General features: G+C 38.7%; 1 protein-coding gene across 3 annotated transcripts in view; it reads right to left on the bottom strand.

The window, feature by feature from the left end:
* Positions 1 to 16,972, bottom strand: part of PRKG1 (protein kinase cGMP-dependent 1) — a 1,388,722-nt gene that overhangs the window by 19,151 nt on the left and 1,352,599 nt on the right. For all 3 annotated transcript variants that reach the window (XM_043987057.1, XM_043987056.1, XM_043987058.1), the window contains 2 exons: positions 12,087 to 12,226; positions 7,941 to 8,030 (listed from right to left, as the gene is read on the bottom strand). In XM_043987057.1, the coding sequence (XP_043842992.1) occupies positions 7,941 to 8,030; positions 12,087 to 12,226 (230 nt within the window). The remainder of the gene's footprint in view (positions 1 to 7,940; positions 8,031 to 12,086; positions 12,227 to 16,972) is intronic.

Below are 16,972 nucleotides of genomic sequence, written 5' to 3'. Positions count from 1 at the left end.
GTACATGATATTCATTTAATTAAAGCTTGCTGATTGTGTGGAGAGCATTGAATGTCTGTCTGAATCACAGAATAAAAGATTTCAAAGGGTCCTTACAAATATGTATGGTCTAACCCTTTCCTTTTCCAAAAAAAGAAACTGAGGCCAAAAGAATTGACTCGCCCCAGGTCACACAACTAATGTGGAAGAGTCAAAATTCAAACTCAGGTCCTCTGACTCCAAATATCATGCTCTTTTCCAATGCTCCATATTGAAATATATTCATCTCTTATGAAAATTATAAGATAAAAATCTCCATATTCCATATTTTATCAACCAGTGATTGGGATATAAAGACAAAAATAAAATAATGCCTGTCCTCAAAAGCTTACATTTTACTTCACATATCTCTTTGACAACAACTAATTCCCCTGGGAATAGGAAGTCAATTAATTGGGGAGCAATGGCTCCCAGCTAACTTGATTATGAGGTTTTTTGTTTGTTTTGTTGTTGTTGTTGTTGAGCAATGAGAGGGTTAAGTGATTTGCCCAGGGTCACACAGCTAGTAAGTGTCAAGTGTCTGAGGCTGGATTTGAACTCAGGTCCTCCTGAATCCAGGGCCGGTACTTTATCCACTGAGCCACTTAGCTGCCCCGATTATAAGTTTTAATGACAGACTGTGATGTCTTAGGGAGTTATTATGGTGTAAGTTGTAAGGTTCGTCTGCAACTCCCTCCAAGTTGTAGGAGATAGAGATTATCACAGGAAAATCATATCACTTTCATCACTAAATAGTCATTTTAAATAAGTCTTGAAATTTGAATTCAATTTATTGAAGTCATTACATTAAGACATGTCAGCGTTACTTAGAACAGGATGAAAATGAAAAATTGTCATCAGCAGTGGAAGTGACAATCTCAAATTGGCTATAAAGCTCTTTTGTTTCTGTTTTTATTAACAATTTAGAAGGTGGCTAGAACAAATATATCATGTATTCTGTAGCTCTTTGAAATGCTAGCTACCCCTGACAGTGAGGTCTTCGTGACACAAATTAATAGACCAGGAAGCTCAGATCTCTTCGTTGAAAAGGATTCTTTCTGTAGCTAGATGGCGATAGCCACCCATGTTAAATCAGATCAGACCAGGAAACCTAATTACCCTCTTGTCACCAGAACGGTCAATCTTTTCAAGTGTGCTAGACATAAACAGATTTCAGAAATGGGAGGATGTAACAAATGTGCAAGAACGCCAACAGGAACATGGACACGTTGACTTTGTTTCTTTGATAACAATGACTAGTCAACAAAGAGCCCCTGAGCGATCTTCTTTCTTGGAGCAATTTGTTTTCAGTAAGAAAGTCACAGAGGTGACAGCCCATTTTGCAAAGAGAACTGTTTCCTTTTAAAAAGTGACAATGTCAGATCTTATCTTAGGTCATTCAAGAACTGGATTCAAATCATCTCCTGCCCACTGAACACATGAATGCAAGGGCCGGAGCCAATTAAATTTGGCCATGGCTTTATAAATGCACTAGAAAGAACATGGCAGAAAACATGCAGTTCCTTAAAATGGGAGGTGAGGACTGGTTCCAACATGTCAATTTATGAATTGATTACTTAATATATTTTCTCCCTTTCTCCATTCCTACTTTGGTCTGGACCTGTGCTTTTGATGTAGGGAATTCCCAGTATGCAAACTCCCTCCATTAAAGGAGGTACTGGGTACTACTGGGTAAGTTCCATTCTTAGTGAGCTGCTTGGGGGCACTGAGTGTCAGGGACAGGATTTGAACCCAGGCCTTCCAGTTTGACTCCCCGGTTGTTCTAGCTACTATGCAATACTAATTCTCTATATTGTCATTATTATGACAATTAAAATCAAGTCATTAAAACTTGATATTAAAGAAATGGCAGGCGAGTGAATACTTAAAAAAAAAAAGAAAGAAAATGGGGGCAGCTAGGTGTTGCAGTGGATAAAGCACCAACCCTGCATTCGGGAGGACCTGAGTTCAGATCCAGTCTCAGACAATTGACCCTTACTAGCTATGTGACCCTGGGCAAGTCATTTAACCATGATTGCCCTGCAAAAAAAAAAAAAAAGAAAGAAAAGAAAACATGACAATTCATTATATCCAACTAACACACATTTTTGAGTGTGAATCTCTTTATTAAACATGTGAATTGCACTGATTTCAAAAGGAAATAATTTCGACAAATGAAAATGTTTTTGAAAGAAGCCAGTGCACTTATGTCCATTGTAGATTATTAGCCAGGATAAGAACAATAACTGACATTATTGTAGTTCTGTGAGCTTTTCAGAGTGTTTTACATCCATTCTTCTATTTGAGCCTCACAACAACCCTCTAGGGTAGGTACTAAGGATGTTGTTATCCCCAATTTCTAGATAAGGACATTGAGGCGGAAAGACATTAGGCGACATCCACGGTTATGCTGTCAGTGCCAAAGGCAGGTCAGTTGTTGGTGTGTCTTCTCACCCAATAGAACGTCAGCTCCAGGAAGGCAAAGGCTGACAACTTGGTGGAGATGTGAGGGGGTGGCTTCCTGGTGAGGTTCATGTTGGGCTGGAACCCTGAGCTACCCACCTACCACTCAGATTTTGTGACAGTCCATTTCTGCTGTTTTATTGATGAGACAACTCTGTGGCCCAGAGAGGTAAGGGGATTTGACCACAGTCACACAGATCCTAAGTAATACTGCTAGGACTTGAACTCATGTCCTTGAAATTCAGAGCTTTTCACTCTATAACATAATATTTCAGTTTAATGAAATTCCATCCTCTCTATCTTCTTTCTGTCTTTGTCAGTTTCTTGTACATTTTAGGCACCTGTTAAATGTTTAGCTAATTTATGTTGTCAAATTCTATGAATTTAGATACATCATTGGTCAACTCACATCCTCCAAAACATGACTGCCACTACTAAAAGGCTGATGTAACAAATCCAGATCATAAAGCCTGTGTTAACTCTATCTCCTTACACCAGCAGGCAGAGCTTAATGGCTGGACAGGGAGGAAACCAGAAATATGTAGTGAAATCACGATAGAATTGTTAGCAGGAGAAAGAGCATTAAAATCAGCTAATTCAACAGCATCACTTTGTAGATGAGGATATGAGACCCTGAGAGGGACTCAGGTCACAGAGTAACTTCCTGGAAGAGTCAGCATTAGAATCCAGGGATCTCAAATACATTGTATTTAATGGTCCCTGGTGATAACAACCAGAGCTATAAGAAGGACAAGTGAGGCATATACCGAGGATAGGCAAAGCTGAGTTTGGGGGAAGGGGAGAAAGAGAACTAGGCATAGAAACCTGCTCTCCCAGATATGTCATGATATTTGGTTGGAGTCAATTTATTTTATATTTTTGCTTTGGGGGTAAAATGAGCTATGAAAATCAGCCAATAAATTACAAACAAAACATTTGTCCAGGACCTCCAGTGTGCAGAATGCTCTGCTTGGCTGCTGGGGGAGAAAGCAAGGTGGGATAAGATATAGATCTTCCTGGAGCTCATGGCCCAATAAAGGGCTAAAACTCCAACCTGATAGGTTGATTAGAGGTAGCATGGTGCAGTGGTCAGAGTACAATAAAGGGCTAAAACTCCAACCTGATAGGTTGATTAGAGGTAGCATGGTGCAGTGGTCAGAGTACTGGACCTGGAATCAGGAAGACCTGAGTTCAAATCTTACCTCTGATGCTTAATAGTTTTGTGACATTCGACTAATTACTTATCTTTTCTGAGCCTCAGGTCCTTCTCTGTGAAATGAAGGGATTGAAATGGACTGTCTCTAAAATCCTGTCTAGCCCCAAATCTATGATCCTATTAACCTTTAATGCATGGCAGGACAGGCAATTCCAAGTTCTATGTGGTGATCACGAGAGAAAATGTGTTCTGTGGCTGTGTGTGTGTGTGTGTGTGTGTGTGTGTGTGTGTGTCAGAAGTGAGATAAATGCAATCAAGGTTCCAGAGGCCAGGGACTCAATCATTTTCACTCCTAGTGCCAAGCATGGCACCTCACACATTGTAGATATGTGATTAATTGGCTGACAATGATATAATGCATGGATCTCCATAGGCAAACAGTAGAAACACCTGTGAAGGCTGGATAGTGAGTAAATCTTTGTGTGCTAGCAAAAACAAGTCTGCTTTGGCTTTATCCTACTCCAGGGTCCAGGAGACCATTTACATTGTTTTTGGCTGCCTAGGAGAGATGTGATAAATTCCAAAACTGAGGATGCCTCCCTAAGAATACTATCTTTAGATTGCGGTATTTATGTGCCGGGGTGAGAGAGCCACATTCTGAAGACTCTGAGAACTCAAGTAAGGAAGGAAATGTCATGGGATTCTCATGTTAAAATATTAAAGGCATGCAATGAGAAGAATTTGGGTGGGCAGTGAGTGGAGGACACCTGCTTAGGATCATAGGCCTTAGAGTTGCAAATGACTTCAGAGATCATATAGGTCAGGGATGTGCTGGTAAATATTTAACAACCTGTTCTCTGAGGGGTGGGGGCAATAGGGTCAGGGGAATGTATGCACAATACACTCTTTAGTTTAGTTTGCATTGTTAAATTTTTCTCCATCACTTCCTTAAGTCTAGACAACCCACAATATAATAAATCAAGCTCTGATTTGTAGTGATCACCTATTTCCAAGCTGTAAATGCTCACTGTAAATTTAACAATCGGCTCTTCTTTGGCCATTCCAGCAGATGTCAAAACAATCTCTCGTTTAGAAAACTGTATTTGATGCCAGTTGTGGTCACTATATCAGCTGTTTTTGCTTAATGTTTTCTTTTGGATGGGGGGGGTGAGCATGTAAGAGAAATATAGAAAAGATAATGATATAAAAAAACAAAAGCCATCAATAAAAGAGATAGAAAAAAATAACTAACAGTGAAACTTGTGGGCTTTGTGTTTTCTAGGATAAGTTTAAGGCCAAGTAGTAAGAATTAACAAACACAATTGGCCAAGTACAGATAGAAGGCCAGGCAAAAACAAAGCAAGAATTTACAATTAGGATGGGCGTAGGAGAAATAAGTGAGCCTTGACTTTAAATCTAGCTCTGTCCTTGACCACTGAGTCAGGAGAACTTGAATGGAGCCTGGGCCATCCTTCAAATGCTGCCTGGTAAGAGGTTCTTGCCAGTTGTCCTGACATGTCTTGCCACTGGACTCCAACAATTCTAGAGGAGAGAGTGAGGGTGATGACTTTGCACAGCCTTCCCTGACTTGAATCCAATTCACTTGCAAGTCGAGACATCACTCTCCTCATGTCATTGGATCTCTTCAAGAAGGAAAGATGAATGACAACACAGGAAGTGGTTCTGGTTTTTCTGATTCAACTAAGGGTAGTCTCTGCTGGATGCTTTGGGTCAAGGCTGATAAGAACATAGGAGGTTGTCTCAGCAAAATCTCTAGGCCTGTAAATATCAGCTACAACCAGCATATAATGGTGAATGAAGAGCCCACTGGCTCATTGGTCAGATCTGACAACCGGAAAAATATTAATTACTCTTGGGCAGGCTGAGCCAATATAATAAAAATTATATTCCTACCTAAATTATTCTATGTATTGCCATACCAATCAAATGAACAAAGGATTATTTTACAGATCTAGAAAAAATAAAAAAATTCATGCTGAAGAACATAAGCTCAAGGATATCAAGGGAATCAGTAAAAAACATTTGAAAGAAGGGCATCTAGCCATATTAGATCTAAAACTGTATTATAAAGTGGTAATTATCAAAACAATTGTGGTACTGATTAAGAAATAGAGTGGTGGATCAGTGGAATAGAATAGATATGAATTAGAGTATAGTAAATTATTATAGTGATCTAGTATAGGATAAACCCAAAAGAGCCAAGTACTGGGAACAAAAATTCATTATTTGACAAAAATGTTGGGAAAACTGGAAAACAGTATTGCAAAAATGAGGTATAAACCAACATCTCACACCATATACCAAAATAGGGTCAAAATAGGTTCATGATCTACACATAAAAGGTGATACTATAATCAAATTAAGAGAGTATGGGATAGTTTATCTGTCAGATTTATGAAAAGAGGAAGAGTTTAGGACCAAGAAAGATTCAGAGAACATTACAAAATGTAAAATAAATACATTTGATTATATAAAATTAAAAAAAAAACCTTTTTTCACAAATAAAACCAATGTTAACCAAAATTATAAGAAAAACAGAAAACCGGGAAATAATTTTTGCAACAAGTATCTCTGATAAAGGCTTCATTTCTCAAATATATAGAGAACTGAATCAAATTTATAAAAATACTAGTCATTCCCCAATTGGTAAGTGGTCAAAGGATATGAACAGGCATTTTTCAGACAAAGAAATCAAAGTTATTTATTGTCATATGAAAAATGCTCTAAATCACTATTGTTCAGGGAAATGCAAATTAAAACAACTCTGAAGTAGTACTTCATACCTATCAGAGTGACTAATATAACAAAAACAGTAAATATTGGATGTTGGAGGGGATGTGGGAAAACTGGGATGCTAATCTACTGTTGGATTTGTGAACAGTTCCATCCATTCTGGAAAGCAATTTGGAACTATGCCCAAAGGGCTATAAAACTATGCATACTCTTTGATCCAGCAATACCACTGCTAGGTTTATATCCCAAAGACATCCCCCAAAAGAGAAAAAAGACCTATTTGTACAAAAATATTTTTAGCCGCTCTTTTTGTGGTGGCTAAGAATTGAAAATCAAAGGGATGCCCATCAAGGGGGGAATGGCTAAACAAGCTGTGGTATATGTTGGTGATGGAATATTATTGCATTATAAGAAATGACAAACAGAATGACTTCAGAAAGGCCCAGAAAGACTTGTATGAACTGATGTGTAGTGAAGTGAGCGGAACCAGGAGAACGTTGTACACAGAGACAGCAATATTGTTGATGGAGAACTGTGAATGACTTAACTATTCTAAGTGATACAATGATCCAGGACAATCCCAAAGGACTACGATGAAACATCCAACCCACCTCCAAAGAAAGAACTGATACTGATGGAACACAGACTAAAGCAGGCTGCTTTTACTTTCTTATATTTTTTATCCTTTTATTCAAGTTTTCTTGTACAAAATGACTAATATGGTAGTGTTTAACATAATTGCCCATGTATAACCTATATCTGATTGCTTACTGCCTCAGGGAAGGGGAAGGAAAGGAGGGATGGAATATGGAACTAAAAATTTAAATAAAAATGTTTTTTAAAATAAAAAAAATGTGGTCATTTAGAGGGGGTACTATGGCCTAGAGGTTAGATGGCTGCCAAGTAATCCCAAGAAGGTCTGGGTTCAAATCTCTCCTCCGACACTGAGCTTTGGCTTCCTTTTGTTGTTGTTGTTTTTTGTTTTTTGGCCGGGCAATGAGGGTTAAGTGACTTGCCCAGGGTCACACAGCTAGTAAATGTCAAGTGTCTGAGTCCTGGGTTTGAACTCAGGTCCTCCTGAATCCAGGGCCGGTGCTCTATCCACTGAGCCACCTAGCCGCCCCCTTTGGTTTCCTTTTGTAAAAAATGTGAGCAAAGTCCATATGTCACTTACCCCCTAGGGTTGGTGAGAGCTGCTGAAATGAAATTGCATCTGTAAAGTACTCTGTAAACTAGAAAGCACAGTGGAAATGTCAGCTCTCATTCCTAATCCCCCAACAGTGCAGTGAGAAAGGCTTTCCTTCCTAGAATGCTGACATTTCTTGTGATACAGCAAGCTCATAGAAAAGACCCAAACCCGGTGTTAGAGTTCGGTTGAAGCCCAGGTCTGCAGTCCAACGAGCAGGGCTCTAGGGAAAGACATCTCATTGAATTTCATTCTTGCTTCTATCTTATATATGGAATTTCATTATTCAAAGTGGCAATACACTTATGAAGGAACATTACAGACATAATTGTCGTTTGGACAGAAGCATGCTACATTTCCTACCTGTCCCTGAGAATCGTCCAAAGCTCTCCACCCAGGCAGGCTTCCATTAACATGTACAAATATTTGCTGTCCTTGAAGGTTCGATATAGTCTGTGAATTGCAAACAAGAAAATACAGGGTTATCCCAATGATTTCCTTCTAAAAAAATTTGGTAGTAATTCTTAAGTTTTGGGCTTACATCCTTTCCTTCGATATGGAATTCTTGAAAATTAGGGTGGGAGCAGGCAGCAATACCAAGCATGTCCTTGAATGAGGATAAGGACTCTGATCCAGATGGAAGTACTTGGGTTTACTAGGCTACAACTTGGACCCCTTTCCCAAAGCATAAGACTGAGCAAACCATTCTGCTGCTCTGCATAAATGTGTGTGTGCATGCATAGTTATATTTGTACCATATATTTACATAGTATATGCATATTTATATACTATATACTTATACTGTATGTAAATATACTAAATGTGTATAGTATCTTTATACTATATAGAGAACTATGTTTATATATATTAATGTGTGTAATAAAATAATAACTAATAAATTACTAAAATAACTAAATTGATAATAACTAAACCAATAATAACAATAATAATGGATAACTTTTCTGTGGAGATTTGAAAAGGTTTACAAAGCACTTTGACAAATACCATCTTATTTGATCCTCACAAAAACTTGGTGAAGTAAATACTATTATCTCCATTATACAGATGAGGAAATTGAGACCAAGATAGATTGAGTGTTTTACTTAAAGTCCCACAGTTGGTAGATTTCTCAGGCAGGATTTGAACTCAAGTTTTCCTGCCCCTAAATTCTATCCTCTGTATCCTATGCCATGCTTTCTATATCTGAATTCCTGCTATTTCCACTGTCTACACCTTACATCTATCTATATCTCATCTATCTTTAGCAGAATCTCTAATCATCTCTCTCTCTCTCTCAAAATGTCCTTCTGTTTCTTGGGACCAAGCAGAAGGAGGCTCCTCCCTCCTCCATATAAAAATCCTTGAAGGCAGAATAGCATCATATAATGCATCCTGCATATCTGAATTCTGTCACATTTGCGTGAGGACAGCCCCTGGTCCATCAGCAGAAGTACTGGTTTGAAAGGAGCAGAATGAACCAGTCCTCTGACGTCATTCAGGGGCTTTTATAAACTTTTGAAATACTGTTCTTTTGTTCCCATATAAATATTTTATAATTTTCCAGTTACATTTAGAGATAATTTTCAGCATTTGTTTTTATAAATTTCTAGTTTCAAATTTTTCTCCATCCCTCCCCTCCCTCCCCCCTCCGCAAGACAGCATGTAATCTGATATAGGTTATATATTTACAATCATATTAAACATATTTGTGCATTAGTCATGTAATGAGAGAAGAATCAGAGCAAAAAGGAAAAACCTCAGTTGATCAACACACAATGTTGTTGAAACTGTGTACAATGTTCTTCTGGTTCTGCTCATCTCACTTATCATCAGTTCATGCAAGTCCTTCCAGGTTTCTCTGAAATCTACCTGCTCATCGTTTCTTACATCACAATAGTATTCCATTACATTCATATACCACAACTTGTTCAGCCATTCCCCAATTGATGGACATCCCCTCAATTTCCAATTCCTTGCCACCCCAAAAAGAGCAGCTATATTTTTATACATGTGGGTCCTTTTCCTTTTTTTACGATATCTTTGGGGAAAAGACCCAAGAGTGGTATTGCTGGGTCAAAGGGCATGCAAAGCTTTATAGCCCTTTGGGCATAGTTCCAAACTGTTCTCCAGAATGGTTGGATCAGTTCACAGCTCCACCAACAATGCATTAGTGTTCCAATTTTTCCACAGCTTCTCCAACATTTATTATTTTCCTTTTTTGTCATATTAGCCAATCTGATAGGTGTCAGGTGGTACCTCAGAGTTGTTTTAATTTGCATCTCTCTAATCAATAGTGATTGAGAACATTTTTTCATATAGCAATAGATAGCTTTGATTTCTTCATCAGAAACTGCCTGTTCATATCCTTTGACCATTTCTCAATTGGGGAATGACTTGGATTCTTATAAATTTGATTTAGTTCTCAATATATTTTAGAAATGAGGCCTTTATCAGAAGTACTGGCCATAAAAATTGTTTCCCAGTTTTCTGTCTCCCTTCTAATTTTGGATGCAGTGCTTCTGTTTGTACAAAACCTTTTTAATTTAATGTAATCATAATCATCCATTTTGCATTTCTTACTATTCTTTATCTCTTGTTTGGTCTTAAACTGTTCTCCTTTCCAAAGATCTGAGAGGTAAACTAGTCCTTCCTCTCCTAGTTTACCTATGGTATCACCTTTGATGTCTAAATCATGTACCCATTTTGACCTTATTTTAGTATAAGGCATAAGATGTTGGTCTATGCCTAGTTTCTGCCATACTCTCTTCCAGTTTTCCCAGCAGTTTTTGTCAAATACTGAATTCCTATCCCAGGAACTGGAGTCTTTGGGCATATCAAACAGTACAACATTAAAGTCATTTACTATTGTGTCTCTTGTGCCTAACCTATTCCATTGATCCTCCACTCTACTTCTTAGCCAGTATCAGATAGTTTTGATGACTGCTACTTTATAGTAAAGCTTCAGATTTGGTATAGCTAGCCCATCTTCCTATGCATTTTTTTCATTATTTCCCTTTTGTTTTTCCAGATGAATTTTGTCATTATTTTTTCTAGCTCCATAAAATATTTTTAGGTAGTCTGATTGGTATGGCACTGAATAAGTAAATTAATTTTGGTAGAATTGTTATTTTTATTATATTAGCTTGTCCTACCCATGAGCAATTGATATTTTTCCAATTATTTAGATATGATTTGAGCTGTGTGAAAAGTGTTTTATAACTGTGTTCATATAGTTCCTGGGTTTGCCTTGGCAAATAGACCCCCAAGTATTTTATATTGAAATACTGTTCTTAGGGGTATTTTAATAATTAACATTTTTTTCTTTACTGGGAAATATGGCTGGGCAATTGTTGGCAGTATGAGGTTGGCTCAAGAACCCCAATTCCACAAATTGTGAACTCTGCAATACTTCAAGTGTCCATGAAGTCATGAATGTGGCCATTCCCTCCACCAATGCAGATCTTAACCCTTTTAAAACTTAGTCAATGGTCTGCTGTGGCTAAAAAAGAGTCGCTTGTGGCCAATCTGTTGAGAAGTCATTACGAATTTAGCTAATCTGATTCTCAAAGGCTGCCTGGTCTGTTACTAGGCCTACACTCATGTTCTATCTAGTTTTCTTGGTCATTCCAGAGTCAGAGCTACAAGCAGCACTTTTCAAACCTAGGCGAATGGAACAAAACTGCCCCCCCCCATATTAATTTTTGAGTCGTGGTGGAAAAGGCTCCAGGATGCCAAAAGTTTGATTCCAGGACAATCATGGGGAGAGATAAAGGTGAGTATGGAATGGGAAAAACTTCTTTGTGGTATGACCAACAGTCTGGTTGAGGAAATCATCTGGTAGCCTCCAATATTTTAACTACATACTAAGTTGCTTACTATGTACTAAGATCCATTGTTTCTCCTTTTCTGAAAGCTTCAAAGTGATGTTATCATGACCCTAAATTTTATTACCTAGGGACTAAGTCCCAGTCACTGCACGCTAGTTACAGCTGTGATTAGAGTTTGCTTTTGAGACTCTCATCAAGTCATCTTTATACTACAATGAAGACTCAGGGAAGGATTTTAGTGACACTTCATGAAAGGATTATTTTTTTTTCCTTTTTAGGAGAGAAAGTGAATAGAGTAGAAAGAGATTTGGAAGGAAGATATGGCAAGAACTAAGGAAATTCATTCAATATGTACCCAATCTGGACTGAAAAATTTTCCCTTGTTTGGGGAAGATTTTCTTTTTTTCAATCTGTGTGTGTGTGTGTGTGTGTGTGTGTGTTTGAACCTATGGATACCAACAAAGATTATACAAAATTAGGATTTCATGGATTAAAAAAGCAAAAACATCAGAAGTAGCTCAACTATTCTGTACCATAGAAAATTTCTTACTGGGGCTTGCATTGAGACATTAACACAGGCAACTGTTTCTTATAAAACAGGAGGGATTTATGCCAACTATGCTTTTTATTCCCCTCTTGCCACTCCTCCTGTAGGTCTGAAGGCTGCAATGCCACGTCCTACCTGACAATGAAGTCTGAATGAGCCCCCTGCATGATTTGCTTTTCTGAACGGATGTGCTCCTGCTGTCTTGTATCTACGATGTGGCGCTTCTTGAGAATTTTCATGGCAAATGTTTTAGATTCTTCACTTTTCAGCTGGACCTGAAATAAAGGAAGATCATCTATTAGTGAGTGAGACAAAATCTCTGGGGTGACTACTCTACCATATAACATAGTTCCCATTTGATGGGAACCTAAGGAAACCAAACATCTATCATTCTCACCCAAAGTAAAAAAGACGGCATGCAATAGACTGTCTTACAAACCAGAGTTAGGACTTTCCCTTATCTTTGTTGAATTTAAGGTAATCTCAGTAGAACTGGGAGTCAGATGCACTATGAGAGGGACTGAACTCATTGGTTCCTACCATGAAAACCACCACCATCAATAATACCAAAGTATGGTATCTTAATTCAAATGAATGTTATTAGGCAATTAAGACCAATGGGTAAGGGAATAGCTAAAGATCATCATGATATAATGCAAAGGGAAAGAAATAGAACTAGTGGAAGGATGAAGGAGACACTAAGATCATTAGAGGGAAAGTGAATGTGAAAAAATGGTCAAAGAATCTGATGGTTTTGGAGGGAGAGACTGAAAAATTGTGAAGAAAAATATAAAGTGACTAAGAAAATTCATTGTTTTATTGATGTTTGATGCACAGAATCTAATAATTCATTTGATTTAACAATGTTAAAACTCACATTTGTGGAACATTTTGAGTTTTTTTTTAAACTATTGGCAAACATTTCCTCATTTGACCCTCATAATAACTCTATGAGGTAAGTGTTACAGAAGCCCTGGATGGGGAGTTAGGAACACCTGGATTCAAATCTAACTCTTAGACACTTACTAGATGGGTGACTGGGTGTCATTCTCTCTGAACCTCAGTTTCCTTATCTTCAAAATCAAGGTATTCAATTGCCTCTAAGGTTCCTTCTAGCTCTAACTATATGATCCCATGATGTAATACATATGAGGAAACTGAGTCAGTCACTCAAATCATAAATATTTAAAGGTGAGATTAGAACCCAGGTCTTTCTGAATTGACTTCTAATTTTCTAAACTTGATGCCAGGCTGTTATTTCGATGTATTTCATGTGATGGCTAAAAAAGAAAGCAGAATAAAATGCATTCCCCCATGGATATGAAAATAGGAGATATGTAGTTGTTCAAATTGGCAGATCTGATCTCAATTAATTTCTGAAATAGTGTCTAGAATATGGGAATATCAAAGCTCAGTCCAATCTAATGTAGCAAACATTTATTAACTATCTACTCTATGCAAAACTCTTGGCAAGAATTTGGGGCTCCAAAGAAAAATTACAAAACAGACCTTGCCTTCAATGCACAAATAGTATCCCGGAGATACTACGTGACCTGGAAAACAGGCACACGTGTGATCATTTGAGGAGGAGGAAGAGAATCCAAACTTCCAAGGACACCAGCAAAGGTTTTCCACTTGATGGAGCTGACATCATTTCTCCTTCTATGGAACAGCTGTTCAAGCATTTATGTCCAACATCAATCCCCTTTCTTCTGATAGTAACTACAGGAATTTGACTTTGGCAAAGCACTTTTCTCACTACAGATTTGTGACCTATGTCATGTGAGCATGACTATCCCTATTTTATTGATGAGAACACTGAGTCTCAGAGATGTCATGTAGCTAGAGAAGCATAGAGAGGAATGGAGCCCAGGTTGAAATCCAGCAGCCTTTCTTTTAAAGACTTTTCATTTGTTTCCTTTGTTATCATTTTCTTTCTGCCTAATGTTCCTGTTCCTTCCCCCTGGGAGCCCCAAAGGCCGGTCTAGCCTCTCTCCCAAATGCCAGGCATTCCTATTCATGCTGACAGCCATCATCTTCTCTCACAGTCTTCTCTTCTCCAGACTAAACCTCACTAATCCCTTCAACAGATCTGCCCGGGGCACTGGTTCAGTCTTTCAGAGGAGGATGGGTACCAGTTTGCTCCCCAGTTTGTCCACATCCCTCTTTAAATACTGTGACTACAACGGAACAAAAGGATGGAGCTTGACTAGGGTCAGTTACTGCAGGACTCTGGATGTGCTCAATCTGGACACCAGGTGTCTCAGGCAGCTTTAGGACAATATTTTGAAACTTTCTGATTAACCAATGAAATCCATCTCTCTGCCTTGGTTGTCACATTTTATTTCTTGTGTCCACTTCAGGGATAGTTCCCACATTCTTAAGGGCCATTTCCAGGAACAAAGGGGCACCCTGGATGCAGAATGGAAGTGCGGTAATAGGATATGTTGCTTAGATGGAACCCTAGGGCAGTTCAGTCTAATGGATCTCAGCTCCTTGGCAGCTTTCATGAACCTGCCTGCCTGGTAGGAGGGAAGGAGGGAGTGAGGGAGGGAGAGATGCTTACTGATTGAGATAAAGTTTCAAAGTGCCTTTTCTCTGCTCTCTAGCTAGCCCACCCTTGAAAACACTAGGTCAATATATTAGGAAGAAGGCTGTTCTTTGCAACAAGGCAGACAGAAGCATTTATAATGAAAACACAAAGGAACACACAAAAAAGATACCATGGATGGGGTCAAGATGGATATCCGGGAAGATAGCTCCAAGCCAGGAGTCAGCTCAGGACACAGAGATTCCAGAGAAGAGAGCTAATCAAACCCAGTTCCTCTGTGAGGATCTCTGGGCTAGAAGGGACCTCAGAGAGTCCACAGCTTGTACAAGAATGTCCTCAACAGCATATCCAATAAGTGCATCAGCCAACCACTGTACAAAGACTCCCAGTGAGCAAACATTTATTAAGCACCGACTCTATGCCAAGCACTGTGCTTATCACTGGAGGAATAAGAAGCCCACCAGCTCCTGAGGTAGTCTGTTCTGCTCCGGAATAGCTTTCACTGTTAGGCAGTCTTTCCTTAATCAACTTACATTGGGCCCTTTTGGCCCACATGTTCAAAAATATTTATAGCAGCTCTCTTTGTGGTGGTAAAGAATTAGAAATCTAGGAAACGCCCATCAGTTGGGGAATGGCTGAACAAATTGTGGCCTATGAATGTAATGGAATATTATTTTGCTGTAAGAAATGATGAGCAGGCAGATTTCAGAAAAACCTGGGAAGACTTAAGTGGACTGATGACGAGTGAAACGAGAAGAACCAGGAGAACATTGTACATAGTACGAGCAACATTGTGTGATGATCAATACTGATAGACTGGGCTCTTCTCAGCAATACAATGATCCAAGACCATGCCAAAGAACTCATGATGGAAAATGTTCTTCACATTCAGAAAAAAAGAACTGTGGATTCTGAATGCAGATTGAACCATATTATTTCTACTTTCATTTTTGTTTTTTGAGGTTTTCCCCTTTTGTTCTGATTCTTCTTTCACAATGTGACTGATACAGAAATATGTTTAATGTGATTGTACATATATAACCTGTATCAGATTGCTTTCTGTCTTGGGCAGGGGGGAGGGAAAGGAAGGAGAGAGAAAAATTTGGAACTAAAAATCTTTTGAAAACAAATGTTGAAAACTATATTTACATGTAACTGGAAAATAATAAAATACTTTTATGATTTAAAAAAATAAATTGGGGGGAAGCTAGGTGGCTCAGTGGATAGAGCACCAGCCCTGGAGTCAGGAGTACCTGAGTTCAAATCTGGCCTCAGATGTTTGATACTTACTAGCTGTGTGACCTTGGCAAGTCACTTAACCCCAATTGCCTCACAAAAAACAAAAACAAAACACACAAAAAATAAATTGGGCCCTTTCACTTTGTGATTCTAGTTTTGTCTATGGTCAGACAGAATTAGTCCAATACTTCTTCCAGGTTTCAAGCATTCAAATGAGGGAAAACAGCTATCATAGACCATCCTGACCTATCCTGGCTCCATCCATAGTCTTTTCCAAGATCAGTAGTAGTAGCAGTAGCAGCAGCAGCAGTAGTAATTGTAGTCATAGTGGTTATAGTAGTAGTGGCAGCTAGGTGGTACAGTGGTACAGACACAATAGCTGTGTGACCCTGGGCAAGTCACTTAACCCCAATTGCCTTAAACATCCAGGGCTATCTCTACTAATCCTGACATATATCTTGCTATTGGACCCAGATGGCTCTGGAGGAGAGAGTGAGGTTGGTGACCTGGCACAGCCCTACCTCACTAAGGGACTAAGATTAAGGCTTAGCTGTCACTTTGAACCCTCACCAGCCTGGAAGGTCATGGGATAGTTATCTAAGCTCTCTGGGCCTCAGGCAACTCTCCTCAATTAATTAGAAATGGATTAAGATGAGCATCAATGGATGGATTTCCCAAACTGATAGAATAATTGAACTCTGATGTATTAATGAAATACAGATATTTATATTTTATCATTGATTTGTAACCCTTCCATTAAACTCCACTTTAGTGAAAACAAAATTTATGTTAGGAATCTGTAACCTTCTCATTTAATGTAATGGTTTACTTCACCTTGAAATTCCATTTTGGTATTTGGGATTAATTTTTATAGGGGCATAATGGAGTCTAAGATAGAGATGCTGACAGGCCGTTCATTAGAACAGGTCTAGCAGGTGCCCAAATAATGCCTTCCTAAATGGAAGTAGAAATGGCACCCAGAATGGCTGAGAGAACTTTGGAGTAACACCTATTAATTGTATTTAGATGTGTGCCTTCAGAGTATCTTTGTGTGGGTGCAATGCCAAAAAAGGGGCGCTTCTCCTGCCAAGCCATTGTTTTCCTTAAGGGGAAGAAAGACCAGAATCATTTCAAGGTCAACATGCACAGAGGCTGAAATTAGAGGGCTGAGACTGGTAGGAGATTAGTCTCTGGTGATTGGTCTTCAGTTACTTTCATGAAAGGGCTAAAG

This window comes from Dromiciops gliroides, chromosome 2 (genome assembly GCF_019393635.1).
Source record: "Dromiciops gliroides isolate mDroGli1 chromosome 2, mDroGli1.pri, whole genome shotgun sequence".
Classification (NCBI taxonomy): domain Eukaryota; kingdom Metazoa; phylum Chordata; class Mammalia; order Microbiotheria; family Microbiotheriidae; genus Dromiciops; species Dromiciops gliroides.
Note: the sequence above shows the minus strand (reverse complement) of the source record. Positions and strands in the feature narration are given on the sequence as shown.